Genomic DNA, 14,963 nt, shown 5'->3' with positions numbered 1-14,963 from the left:
CAAATACTCCACATCAAAATGTCAGCAAAAGAGGCACCACAAAATAATCCACCTTTTTCACCACAAACCCCAAGAGTGACATTCCGTACTCAATCTACCCCCATCTCATCTACAAGAGCCGGACCCAGCAACACCCAAGCATCATCATCACCCGAGGAATATGACATCGAGCTATCCCGGGAAGAGGTACTTGAAAATAACCTCAACCAGCTCTTCACCAAATTCTTTCTGGCGGTCCTCACTAGTAAAGACGCGGTGTTGAAAGAGATCCGCGACTGTGTACTACAGGATGATGAGGCCCGTTGTAAAGAAGTGAGCACGTACATCCACTCCTTTTGGAAGGACCTACATGTGAAATCTGGGTGTCTGTGTGTTGATCAACGCGTGGCCATTCCAAACTCTATTAAAGAGGCGGTGCTCGAATCCATCCACATGACGCACCCGGGTAGTTGGGGGATGATCTCTCTCTCCCATTATGCATGGTGGCCCTACATGCATAGGGAAATTTTAGCAAAAACATCTGATTGCGTCCCGTGTACAGATATTGGTAAGAATCTGAAACCTATCATACCAAAGTCTAAATGGCACCCACACAAAGCTTGTCAAGAACCAAACGAAGAAATACAGATTGATTTTGGGGGTCCGATAATTAATGATAAAGATAAAGATATTTATTTCTTAACATGTATTGACCGTTATTCAAAATATCCAACAGTTAGAATATTCGACAATGCTAATGGGGTAAATGTAGTAAAATTTCTTCGTGATTATGCATATACTCATGGAATCCCGCGAACAATACGCTTAGACCAAGCAACTTGTCTTGTAGGTAAACAGGTTAAAAACTACTGTAACGAAAATAATATCGACATTCTCGACGCTCCGGTCGGTGATCATAGAGCTATTGGATTGGTGGAGCGAATGATCCAAACAATTAAAAGACGCTTATCTTGTATGAAAGCCGAAAATAAAGATACATTTTCCACAGCTAAAGCGATTAAACAAATAGTCTCTGATTTACGATTAACTAAACAGAAAACAACAAAGATAACACCTTTTGAAGCTCATTTCGGTCGTCCTGCAAATACTCCTTTAAGGAATATTAGCCCACTTCCATCAAGTCAAAATCTAACTTATGAAAAAATGGTTAATCACTATTTAGATGCTGAAACAGTTTCTGCGGAGGACTTGCTGGACGAAAATGGATGGATCAGTGCCAACAGAAGCGACAAAGAAATTGAGCAAAAGATGTGTCAGGCCTCTTTAGATGCAGGTCAGCGCTATCGGGAATCAGACCACAAAGAGTCCCGTTTCATTACACATCCGCAGATTACGGATCCTATACCGAGGACAGAACAGTCCCTTAAAGTCAAACTGGCCCGAAAACTACCACACAAGAAACGAGCAAAACGACAGTTGGCGGGTCTGTACGAAGTACTTAAGCCTGGATCTTTCGTTACAAAGTCGTCACCAACAACGACGATCATCAACGAGCCTGGCAGAGCCCCAGTAAAAGTTCGAGATAGTGATCTCGCAAAATTTGGGAGCAAAGCTGAAAGATCCACCAATTTGTGGGTATACGCTCAACGACGCCCTGCTCCCTACGAAAAGACCACACAATATAAGATCGCAAAACATAGTAACGATCTTAAGACACAGAAGAGGGGCGAAATAAAAATCAGACACCGCCAACGGGACACTACATCGGTAGTATCATCTGTAATTTCGAATGTATCGCGTGCGCTAACGGTACGCAAACCGACAAAACCGCAGCCCAAAAGACGCCATAATGTTATCGCAGATGATATGCACGAAGATGTACCAGCTCAAGACCAACCCTTGATTTCGATTGTACCGGCTCCACCTGCACCTGCATCACAAGTACCCCCCGCACAGGCACAGGACGACCAAACAAAAGGCCGCAAGCTAATTTATTATTAGTAATCATAATTTCATTTATTCAGTCTGAATTCAAGTTACTCTACAAACGCTCTTCATAATTCTAAGCTCAACTTAGCAACGGATTCGCACTGCGTTTCCAATAATCAGAATTCGTAATACACAATTAGTTGTGTATTCGCTCAGCAATTCCTAACACATTCTTGAGACAAAGTATTCGCAACGCGAATCCTAAACTATTCAATAAGATAGAGTATAACACCGACAGAGAGAAAAAGAGAGATAGAAATATTTTCCATCATGGGAGTTGACTCTGCGACTTCTAGTTTTTGAGACTCGTTAGTAATTAAACCATATAGAATTAAGGCAAAATGAAAAAAAGTTTTCAAATTCGCAGAAAAAAAAAATCGAAACCACTTTTAGTCTCGAAAGATCTGTCAAGTAACCCATAACCAGTAGGCCTGTTTCAAGCCTGAAATAGTTTCACTGGCTCATAAAGATCCATACACTTGGAACATGATGAAAATTTTCTCAAAATTAGAAAAAACTAAGTTTATTCAAAAATTACTAAAACTGGAGTCATAAAAACTTGATCACAATCCCTTTAACTCTATAAACTATGCAGCAGCTTAGTATAAACCTTGGTGGAGGTGCCAGGGCCACTGTTGCCAGAAAATTCCAAAGACGTGAAAAATTCCAAAATTATGATATTAAAATCTTAAAAAACAATCAATTACGTCTATAAACTATGCAGTAACATATTAACAAACCCTAGAGGAAGTTCCGTGGCTCTTGAGGCTAGATAAACCTAAAATTTGACAAAAAATTTTCAAATTTTTTAAATGAATACAAGTTTTATTAAAAAATTGCTAAAACTTGTGATAATAAAAAGTTGAAAACTAATCCGTGACCAACAAAATTTTTCTAGTAGATTATTATCAAACATTAACCAAGGTTTTCCGACCGTTGGGGCTCAAACAACCTGAATGATGACTATAAATGTTAAAAAGACATTTAAAAGAGAATTTAAAAAAAGGCAACAAATTATCAAAAAATGCTAAAATTCGTGATGTTAAAATCTTGCGAGACATTCGATTACGTTTAATTATTCTAGGATAGATAAATTCAAAAAAACTAATTTTCTAACCTTAGAGGTAGTTACTTGGCGCTTGAGGCTTGAAAAACCTAACAGAACAAGAAAAATTCTCAGAAAACTTGAAAAGCAAGTTTTATCAAAAAGATGCCAGAGTTTGTGACATTAAAAAGTTGAACAACTACTCCATGGCCAATACAAAAATTGTCAGTAACTTATTATTAAACCCCTTAGGATGTTTTCTGGCCCCTGGGTCTGGAATGACCTGAATAACAAAAAATTAAATTTCATAAAATTTGAAAAAAATTGCACGTTTTGTCAAAAAAGATAAAACTCGTTATGTTAAAATGTTGGAACCATTTCATTGCCACTGGAAATTTTCAAAGAACTTGAAAAAAATTGCAAAATAGTATAAATTTGCGTGTTTTTAGCAAGTTTTGCATCGTTAGCAGCTACGCGAGGGGGGGTTTGGGCGGTGTTGCACCAAGGATTGATGGGGGGGGGGCAACATTTGGGTGATCGGGGTCACAGCGCGCGGGGGGATGGGGCAATAGTGGGGGGGGCAGGGTCAACAGTGGAGCGGTCTTCAACCTCTAAGAACCGCCCTTCACACCATAATTATAAGTCTCCAAAACAATTTGAGCTCAAACAGAGCTTAAAAAGTTCTAAGATCACTGAATGCACGCTAGAACCTACCTGTTTATCCCGTTTTTGAGGAAGAAAAGTCAAAAGCGTCAGACGAAAAATCAGTGAAGCGAAAAATCGCATTAAAAAATGCCGACAAGACCAATGTAATTCATACAAACTTCGTTTAAGTGCAATTAAAAATTATTTTGCTATCACATAAAAGAACTAAAATTGCAGCTTTTTATGTTTTGTGAAACTTTGCGCATCGTCAGTTCATTATGTTTAAATTAATTATGTTAAAGAAAATGGCCTACATTTATTATTTTAAAATCTTTCAAAACATTTAATTACATCTGGAAACTTTGCAGCACCCTATTAATAAATCTTAGAGAAGGTTTCTTGGCTCTTGGTGCTGGAGAAATCTAAAAAACGACAAAAAAAATTTCAAAAAAACTTTAAAATTGCAAGTTTTAACTTTTTATCAAAAAAAAGTTAATATTTGTGATAATGAAAAGTTCAAAACCATTCCATGGCCAATAAAAAACTTCCAGTAACTTATTATTAAACCCAAATGGAGGTTTTCTTGCCACTGAGGTTAAAAAACCTGAATAATGACGATAAGGTTCAAAAGTTGAAAAAAATGCTAAAATTGGCGATGTTAAAGTCTTGACAACCATTCCATTTTATCTACAAACTATACAGTAACCTATTATTAGACCTTAGAGGTGGTTCCTTAGCTCTTGAGGCTGGAGAAACCTAAAAATGACCAAAAATTTGCAAAAAAAACTTGCGAGTTTTATCAAAAGATTGCAAAAATTTGTAATACTTAATGATTGGGATTTTTTCACCACATTCAGCAATGAAGGGTCACTAAACGACGAAGGACCAAAATTCTCAAATGGGTCAGACTAAAATTTTACAGACGAAAATTTTCAAATGAGTCAGAAAATTCTCAAATTGGTTAGACGAAAAATTGCGCAAGCGAAAAATCGCATAAAAAGAGATCAACAAGACTAATATAATTGTCACAAGCTTCGTTTGAGAGCAATTAATTTTGTACAAACGGAAAAGATCTATTTGGTCTGAATGACTAATGTAATCGGGATCGATTGTTTCAGTCCCCCAGCTTAGTGATCATATAACTTTACTTTTACGCCCCCAGACGCACGTGTTATAGTTTACACAGAAATGTACTGCATAAACAATAAATAATTTATAAGTTGGGGCATAAAACAAACGGAGATACCAAAACAGAATAGATCCTATAATAATTTCGGGATCTTTTCCGTTTCTGCCCCCTCCCCCCAGCTTAGTGGGTGCATATTATTTACACCCCCAGAACGCAAAAACGCAAAAGGCCCGAATTTCATTTGAGAGCAATTGAAAAGACAAGGGCCCAAATAATTGCTACACTAACATGGGGGGAAAAGATCCACCAACACAATTGTTCAACTCGCACCGCAATAGACTGGAACCGAGGTGCGGCAAAAATGAACTTAGCAAAAAGCTTGAATTCAAGTTTCACTTGTAACTCAACAAAATATCCACTAGTCAGTCAAACACAACACATTTTATGTAAAGCTCGACGCACACACACAGACACCTAATCTACACAAGTGACCAGCAACACACAAAAGTTTTCAATTTTTTAATGGCGAAGAGTAAGCCACCTGCACTATCTATTACTGCACAAACAGTTGACGACAACGAGAAGAGAACTGTGTCTAGTGAGTAAAGGACAAAAAGAGTGCCTGAAAAACGGACACAAAACAGCACACGAATGAGTGAATGAACGCGAGTGATAAAGAGATACTGAATTATTACCAATTAATAATAAGAAATTATAATTGAGGGTCACAAACCTGCACCTTTTCCACAAATCAAGAGTATAATTTGAGATTAGAGATTACACAATTTAAAGTATGCACTTGGCGCCTTAATGCACCATATGTGCATGTCCCTGACTAATTTGAGATCAGGTAAATTTGACCACAATTTATTCAATTTGTCAGCGCCTTTTCTGATTATATTACTTGACCAAATTGATGAGACAATCATTTATAACAAGTCATTCTTTAGGTTTTATATTGCTGTTCTAATCGGTGTCCGCATTTTTCGACATGAAACGATGCAACCGAATACAATAACGCACACATTTATCACTTATTAAGCTTAGGGTAACAAAAACTGAACATTTATACAAATCTTAGCACTTTATCAGCCAATGTCGTAACAACAAGCCATTTTTACAAATATTGTACATAGGTTGACTGGGCTATGCCAACTGCAAACAAATTTTCTATGGTTTATTGAAACTTCACAAAATTATATACTTGATTATAAGCTGGAGCCAAAATCAGAAAAGTGCAACAGAATTAACAGAACGTAATAGTTGTTCTCTGGTTTGATAATAAAAGCTTTGTCTCAAAATTTCATTGTATCTTTCACAATTGGAACTCAATTATTATCCCACATTACGACCGCAAATTGATTTTTAGCATTAAAGTCTTTAAGTTCATCATTATGAAGTCTTCAGTTCATTTCATTGCGATGACATCTACTAATATTATTATCTTCACTTTTGCTATGATTGCTCACGCGGTTCCGTGCAAATTAAGCTGTTCTACTCAAGTTAAGGAACTCAGCTGCTGAAATTGGTCTTAGTTGTTTTGATTGGTCTTGCAGGGGCGAAAGGGAGGTGGGGAGGGTATCTAGGTGGGAGGTCCAAACATTCCAGCAGCAGCTGCTGCGGCAGGAGAGGTACCCACAGGCGGGAAGGAGCTGGAGAGGGCTGCTGCGGCTGCCAGTTGCATGTTGATATAGTTAGCCTGTTGGACGGCTGCCGCTTGCTGGTTCTGCTGCGCTGCTGCTGCCGCAACTGCCGCCGCTCCCATCCCGTTGTCCAAAACTAAAAAAGGCCACCCTTCAGAATCATAAATTAGTTCGGAATTGCGTCCCTCCTCAGCTGGTGACAAAATCTTGCAGTCATTATAAGTTTAATACAAACAAAACCGACTAACGTCGGGCGAATTGCTCTCAAACGACCGGCGAACGGTTGGCTTCGTCAGTAGCTAGCCTCCGTTTGAGTGAGGCTAACTTTAGTTTAATTGAATGGGGTGAGGTGAGCGCAGTGGGGGAGGGGGGCAACGGTGGGAGGAGGGTCTCTATGGCTGCACGGGTTACGGCCTGAACGATGGCAGGGGTGGGGATTGGGGACGGTGAGGGGTGAAGTGAGGGGTGCGGGGGGTTGTTTACGCAGATTGGTGGGGGGGGGGGTGTTAGCGGGGGTTGTTTGACTGCTTGGGGGTTAGTTGGGGATGAGGGAAGGGTATTGGTAGATTTTGGTGGCGGGGTTGTGAGAGAAGTGATAAGTGGGGGGAGACGGTAGGTACGGGCGGGTTTCTGCAGTGTGAGTAGAATAGCCCCCCCCCCAGCATGCGGGTGATAAGCAGGCGGGTGTCTGCAGAATGACCTTTTGCCCGAATTTTACTTAAAAAACCGATGTTCGAAAACAGAATTAAACGCTGTAAATCGGAAGTAATTTTCAAACATACCCAGCAGATTGCCGAAAAATAGCCGCCGTTGATTCTCATAATTCTATTGGGATTGAGAGAAAAGAAAATATCAAAAAAATTGATTTTTGTATAAAAACATTTTTAAGTGCTATTTATTTTGATGTCATTTCGTAATTGAACATACTCCTGTCTCTCAGTGAGAGGCTACAGGATCTAGTATCAATACCAATAAGCATTAAAGATAGTAACTAAAACCTATGAGAACAAAGTTCAAGTACCGGGCTTTATGGGTTTATTCCGTTTCTATTTCTGACTTTGGTTTTTTTACACTGATTCTCTTCATTTTGAATTGCTTTGATGAGCAGCTGCTGTTTAAAAGGACTTTGAGCAGAATGACAGAAGAGTGAAACTAGCCTAGAGAAGTCAACAAGATTTTACGCAAAATGTCGAAAAGCGGCAAAATGGGTAAAGCGAAAAAAATTTCGACGAAGTAAAAAAAATAGCCGGCGCTATAACAGCCGGCTGAGAAGATGAGGGCGGCTATTAATAACAATTAAATCAAATTTGAATCACATTTTTCTTCAACTGAAACACGGCCTGTAGATTACCCAAAATGACTTGAAAAATTGCGCAAAATCTGTATTATAAAAAAAGAAGGATATAGAAAATAAAGAAATTGAATACCTAATAAAAAGCAATATTTCAAATTGTAGACACAACTCTCAGTAGTTAAATTTTGGTGTGGGGCAGGGTGGTGGGGTGAAGAACTGGGGGTCAGTAAGTGGGAGGATAGGCATGTTTGGGGTTAGGTGGGTTGGGGTACGTAAGGTTGTATGTAGGAGCGTAGGTATGTGCGACGTCTGAGGTAGATAGATGTGTCCGGGGTTCGTGTGGGGTGGGTTGGGGGGAGGTAAGTGTGGGCTGCGGTAAAATATGCAAGGAGCAGGTAGGTAGATACGGAGGGTTAGGCGAAGGGGTAAAGTAGATGGGGATAGGTAGGTATGTGCGAGGGAATACGTGAGGAGGGAGTAGGTATCTGTTTAGGTATACGTGGGGTGGTATCTGTAGTTTGATTAGGACTGTTTTGAAAATAAAAATTCTCAAAACGAGTAAAATCAGCGTTGTGTGTGTGTGTGTGTGTGTGTGTGTGTGTGTGGGGGGGGGGGGTGGGATAACTGGGGTTGAACGGGGACGAATTCAAGCCTGAGAACCACTCTTCACACCGCACCAAGAATACAAGTCTCCTCAAAACAACTTCTGTGAATCTCATCGCGCATACTTAGAAACCAGTACTGCGTAAAACTCTGAGAGAGCTACTCAGCCAATTAAATCCTTTCGGCTTTTACCGCATTATTGAGGACGAAACGTTTAAAGCGTCAGGCACAATTTTTGTTAATATAATTGCAAATTTCGTTGGAGAGCAACTATCAAACTTGATTCAGCTATATAAATCTCTATTAAACCTGCAAGATCGGTGAGATCGATAATGACCTCGCTATTGCGAGGTCAATCTCTATTAAACCTGCAAAAAACTACGGTGAGATCAATAATGACCTCGCTATTGCTTTGCTACTATTAAACACCGAGACTGAAACTGGCTATAGTAGCTGCTCAGGGACGTCTGGGCTTTACCTGTTTATCTCGTTCCTGAGGGCAAAATAATCGAAGCGTCTGACGAAAAGTCGATTACATCAAATAGACCAACAGGACTAATATAATTGACAAAAAGTTTCATAGTGAAAGACTAACTTTTTCTCTGAGCTTCAGCTGGTGACATATACTGGGCGGCCTGGGCAGCAGCGGCAGCTTGAGCTGCTGCAGCTGCTTGTCCAATAGGAGAGGCAAAATTCATGGTGAGTTGGTCCCGGTTGGAGTAGAGCATATTGCAGATTGTGCTCTCGGCCGCCAGTGTCTTAGCTTCTTCCAAAGTGGCACAGGGTCTGGGTGACTGGAATTGCATGCTCATTGGCGTATCTCCGTCTGTCTTGTTTAGGAAGATTTGCACCTATAGCGTCATCTCTTTACAATCCACTATACTCCACTATACAACATTAGTGTATACTGGAATCAGTCTGCAAATGATGCGCGCCTTTGGAGAAATAACTAGCAGCCCTATAAAATCTTTTTAAATTGCATCATTTTTAAACTTAAGCAGTGAGATCAATTTATTAGTTAATATGGTCTACTAGAAGAGTTTTTCAGTCTTTAAAAGCGTAATTTCTAGTTTGGAAATTTATTGATTTTTGAAATAATTCATTGAATGCTCAGATGAAAAACCTTGTTAGAAACTGAAAACAGAAATTAGTACCCGACAAGAGAACTGTGGGTAGCCATTAGCAGTCGGGTTCTTCATGTACGTGTACACAGGAGCAGTCCAGCCGTTCTTTACGCAAATCTCCTCCAAAATCTGAACACAAAACCAAGCTACCATTAATATCATATTCCGCACTACGAATTTCAGAAGTGTCAAAAGGGTTTGTTAATCAATTGTAAATTTAAGATCACTGTTAGAAGTGCGCCATGATCACTTATGCAAATTCATCCTCACTCCATTCTTTTAGTGCTCTACCCTGAAGAAAATGAGATTGAAATCTTTGATTGTTTTAAAAAAAACTTGGTTCACTGGTAAAAAGATGTTCTCCAAATTGTAACATATTACGGTAAAGCAGGTATTTATGCGCATTTTTTTTAAATAAAAGAAGAGCTAATTTCGTTTCTACCGCCCTAAGTTCATTATTTCAACAACAGGTGAAATGTTCCAAGAAGCTGAAAGCAACCTATATCTACCATCAATATCCAACAAATTTGTCCTCGGGGTGCAATCGACTGAAAACAATGACCAAAGCCAGTATCTTAAATTATATAGTTGAATGTGATTACCAACTAATTAAACTTAACCGACTAACGTCGGGAGAATTGCACTCAAACAACCGGCGAGCGGTTGTCTTCGTCAGTAGCTAGCCACGGTTCAGTGAGGCTAGCTCTAGCTTGATTCGGCTATGCAAATTTTAGTTTTCTAGCCTTCTTAGTAAATAAATCAAATAACTGATATAAAAATTTGCAAAATATTGAAAAATTTTTAAAAAGCTTCCAGGTACAAAAAGTTGCTGAAACTCAAGATATTAAAATCTTCAAAAACAATTCATTGTCTCAAAAAACTATCCATTATCCCTATTTCAAGCTTTAAATAGTTTCCCTGGCTCATAAAGAACCATAAACTTAGAACATAATAATAATTTTCTGAAAATTTGAAAATTAAATTTATCAAAAAACTGCTAAATCTGGAGTCATTAAAAAATTGATACCCATTCCATTAGTTCTAAAACCTATGCGACAGCTTTTTATCAAGCCTTGGAGAAGATCCCTAGGACCCTGGTGCCAGAAAAAATAACAAAAACTCAAAAAGATTCAAAAAACTCAAAAAAAATTTGCAAAAATTTTCTAAAAATTGCTGATATTAAAAAATTGAAAAACATCCCATTACATCTAGAAGCTGTGAAATGACCTATAACGAAACCCCATAGGTGGTTGCTTGGCTTTTGAGGCTGGAGCAACCTAAGAATTGACAAAATTTTCAAAAAAAAATTGAAAAAACTTCAAGTTTTATCAAAAAATTGCAAAAAGTGGTGATGTTAAAATGTTGAAAACTATTCATGGCCAGTAAAACTTCTTTATTACTTCACTATCAAAACCTCAAGGAGATTTTCTGGCCCCTGGGTGAGAAAACACTTGAAAAGTGACAATGTCAAAAAAATTGAAAAAATGCAAGTTTTATCCAAAAGCTGATAAAATTCGTGATGTTAAAGTGTTGAAAACCACCCCATTGCCGGTAAAAACTTTTTGACAATTTATTATCAAACCTTAGAGGAGGTTATGTGGCTCTTCAGGCTGGATAAACTTAAGAAATGACGAAAATTTTCAAAAAATTTTTGAAAATTGCAAGTTGCATAACTGCTAAAAACCTGAATAGAGGACCATAAATGTCAAAAAATTGAAAATTAGCAAATTTTGTAAAAAAAAATGCTAATTTTCGTGGTGTTGAAAGCGGAAGGGCAGCGGGGGTTGACGGGAAGGGCGGGGATGGGCAACAGTGGCGTGGGGGGCAACAATGTGGTGGGGCTGGGTGGGGGCAATAGTGGGGGGGGGGGCAACACTGGGGGTATCTTCAACCTCTAAGAACCGCCCTTCACACCATAAGTTTTAGTCTCCAAAACAGTTTGAGCTGAAACAGAGCTGAAAGGCTCTAAGAGCACTTAATGCCCCCTGGGCGCTACCTGTTTATCCAATTTCTGAGGACGAAAAGTCAAAAAGCGTCAGACAAAAAATCGGTCAAGCGAAAAATCGCAAAAAAAAGACAGGACTAATATAATTGCTACAAACTTCGTTTGAGAGCAATTAAACATCCTTGTCACAACAGCAACTCTTGATGAGAATGGACTACAGATGAAACCCAACAGTTTAAAACAGTCATAAGGCAAAGAAAAACATAACCGACTAACGTCGGGCGAATTGCTCTCAAACGACCGGCGAGCGGTTGGCTTCGTCAAGTAGCTATCCACGGGGGGGGGGGGGGAGGTGCACCAGGGGCTGATGGGGGGCAACACTGGGTTGGGGGGGGGCAACAGCGCGGTGAGGGGTGGAGGCAATAGTGGGGTTGAGGGTCAACGGGGGGGGGGGAGGTGTCTCAACCTCTAAGAACCACCCTTCACACCATAAGTACAAGTCCCCAAAACAGTTTGAGCTGAAAGGCTCTAAGAGCACATAATGCCCGCCGGGCGCTACCTGTTTATCCCGTTTTTGAGGACGAAAAGTCAAAAGCGTCAGACGAAAAATCGGTCAAGCGAAAAATCGCATTAAAAAAGACCGACAGGACTAATATAATTGCAATTAATAAGGTACATTTTTTTGGCACTTCACAGAAAAATTTTTTAAGATTGGGCTTGGAACTAATATTGAGTCAAATATTAGTTCCTTGCCCAATCTTAATAAATTTTTCAATCATTCTTGCTTTTTGAAGCTAAAGAAAGTTTTTAATATATAAGAAGTCTGGTTTCATCTAGTAAAAAACTACCGTGTCCTGAATAGTTCACAATGGAAACACTAAAATTGCTAAATATCCATAGTATTTAGCCAACGTACGGTCAAAATAACCAGCGCCCGTTGAAGGAATTGCTGTCAACAGACAAGCTGGGCAAGTAAAGTGAATCCTGATTCAGCCAGGTTAGCAGTGGGCTATGAATTGACTAGAGAGACTAACATAACCGACTAAAGTTGGGCGAATTGCTTTAAAACGGCCGACGAGTGGTTGGCCTCGGGGCTTAGGGATGGTAGCATTAGGTAGGTGGGGCGGGGGGGGGGGTGGTTTTGACCGCAGTGTGTGTGAGGGGGGAGGGAGGGGGTAGGAGTTGGGCAAGCGATGGGAGCAGGGTTGCCAAGGCTCGATGAGAGGGGGGCCTCAAATCAGTTTTTGGTGAATTGCATTCTGAGAGTATAGTAGGGCTTAGCTCTAAAAGAAGCTCTTAATGCCCTCCAAGCGCTACCTGTGTATTCCATTTTTGAGGACAAAAAGTCAAATGGGTCAGACGAAAAAATGGTCGGGAGAACTATTTCATAAAAAAGACCACATGAATAATTTAGATAATTGTTACAAACTTCGTTTGAGAGAAAATTATTAAAGATCTTATCCAACTATGAATTTTATTTAGGCTACTAAGAGAATTTGAAGTCAAAAGTAACCAATATGAGTGCTGTCTTTATTCAACTCCTTGTAGTAAACAGGCCAGCTCAGTTCAGCTGCCTAAATTTCTGAAGGAAAGCAATTTACCAAAAACGGATCCAGCTGTATTGCCGGCAGGTTTCTTGAAAAAAAAAAGAAAATGGATCGATCTTTGGGACCTCATAAAACGACTGATACCGAAAACAGAAAGTTTGCAAATGCACAAAATTCTAGTTTCAAAAATTTTCCTGATTTTCAAATCAAACATTGAACATAGTTGACAGATTGCCAGAAAATAGCCTCAATAGCTCCGTAGATGTTACATTTTGATTAAGAATATGTATAACTTATTCTTGTATTAGCTTTTCTTAAACAAAAATAAATTGGACTGACACACTCTCACTTGACCTTATTTCCTTGAAACGATGTAAAAAAAAGTCAATTTGAGACTAGGGAAATAATTTTTGGTGATTTAGGTCACGTGTGACTAAAACGTTTTCACTCGAATGAAAAAAAAATGCTACGCACGCAATTCAGTTGAAATTGAATGAACAGATGGGCACAAAGCAAATTCAAGTGATTGTGACTCAATATGGTCGTAACAAAAATCTTGACGAATTAAAAGTAAGCCAAGAGAAGCCAATTTTAGCCCCCTCTATCGCTTCGCTACTGTTAAAAACTAGTGTCTTTCAATAGAGCTGAGTAATAACGTTGTTCAGTGGACCTCCATTCAGTTTCAATTAGAGTTTACATTCCCAATATAGAATTGAGGGCAGTAGACATTTTAAGTGAGGTAAGTCGTGTAATTGTCACATGATTTGTTGTTGTTGTTGTTGCTGTTGCTGTTGCTGTTGCTGTTGCTGTTGCTGTTGCTGTTGCTGTTGCTGTTGCTGTTGCTGTTGCTGTTGCTGTTGCTGTTGCTGTTGCTGTTGCTGTTGGGGCTAATGGCGGTGGGGGGGGGGGTGAACTGAGGGGTGTGGGGAGGCAAACTTTTAAGATTAAGACTTGCCCGTCAAACCATGAAATTGTCTCCTCAAATCAGTTTTTGGTGAATTGCATTCTGAGAGTATAGTAGGGCTTAGCTCTAAAAGAAGCTCTTAATGCCCTCCAAGCGCTACCTGTGTATTCCATTTTTGAGGACAAAAAGTCAAATGGGTCAGACGAAAAAATGGTCGGGAGAACTATTTCATAAAAAAGACCACATGAATAATTTAGATAATTGTTACAAACTTCGTTTGAGAGAAAATTATTAAAGATCTTATCCAACTATGAATTTTATTTAGGCTACTAAGAGAATTTGAAGTCAAAAGTAACCAATATGAGTGCTGTCTTTATTCAACTCCTTGTAGTAAACAGGCCAGCTCAGTTCAGCTGCCTAAATTTCTGAAGGAAAGCAATTTACCAAAAACGGATCCAGCTGTATTGCCGGCAGGTTTCTTGAAAAAAAAAAGAAAATGGATCGATCTTTGGGACTTCATAAAACGACTGATACCGAAAACAGAAAGTTTGCAAATGCACAAAATTCTAGTTTCAAAAATTTTCCTGATTTTCAAATCAAACATTAGTGTCTTTCAAACATAGTGTCTTTCAATAGAGCTGAGTAATAACGTTGTTCAGTGGACCTCCATTCAGTTTCGATTAGAGTTTACATTCCCAATATAGAATTGAGGGCAATAGACATTTTAAGTGAGGTAAGTCGTGTAATTGTCACATGATTTGTTGTTGCTGTTGTTGTTGTTGCTGTTGCTGTTGCTGTTGCTGTTGCTGTTGCTGTTGCTGTTGCTGTTGCTGTTGCTGTTGCTGTTGCTGTTGCTGTTGCTGTTGCTGTTGCTGTTGCTGTTGCTGTTGCTGTTGCTGTTGCTGTTGCTGTTGCTGTTGCTGTTGCTGTTGATGTTGCTGTTGCTGTTGCTGTTGCTGTTGCTGTTGCTGTTGCTGTTGCTGTTGCTGTTGCTGTTGCTGTTGCTGTTGCTGTTGCTGTTGCTGTTGCTGTTGCTGTTGCTGTTGCTGTTGCTGTTGCTGTTGCTGTTGCTGTTGCTGTTGCTGTTGCTGTTGCTGTTGCTGTTGCTGTTGCTGTTGCTGTTGCTGTTGCTGTTGCTGTTGCTGTTGCTGTTGC

The 14,963-nt window shown here is 39.4% G+C and overlaps 1 protein-coding gene across 1 annotated transcript in view; it reads right to left on the bottom strand.

The window, feature by feature from the left end:
* Positions 1-5,115: 5,115 nt before the first annotated feature.
* Positions 5,116-14,963, bottom strand: part of LOC142336087 (APOBEC1 complementation factor-like) — a 63,248-nt gene continuing 53,400 nt past the window's right edge. Inside the window, exons 8-10 of the mRNA XM_075384610.1 lie at positions 9,443-9,541; positions 8,884-9,139; positions 5,116-6,527 (exon numbers count right to left, since the gene is read on the bottom strand). Of these exons, the coding sequence (XP_075240725.1) occupies positions 6,331-6,527; positions 8,884-9,139; positions 9,443-9,541 (552 nt within the window). The 3' untranslated portion in view covers positions 5,116-6,330. The remainder of the gene's footprint in view (positions 6,528-8,883; positions 9,140-9,442; positions 9,542-14,963) is intronic.

This window comes from Convolutriloba macropyga, chromosome 3, assembly GCF_964194025.1.
Source record: "Convolutriloba macropyga chromosome 3, txConMacr16.3, whole genome shotgun sequence".
NCBI lineage: Eukaryota > Metazoa > Xenacoelomorpha > Acoela > Convolutidae > Convolutriloba > Convolutriloba macropyga.
This window is presented reverse-complemented; position numbering and strand designations above follow the sequence as displayed.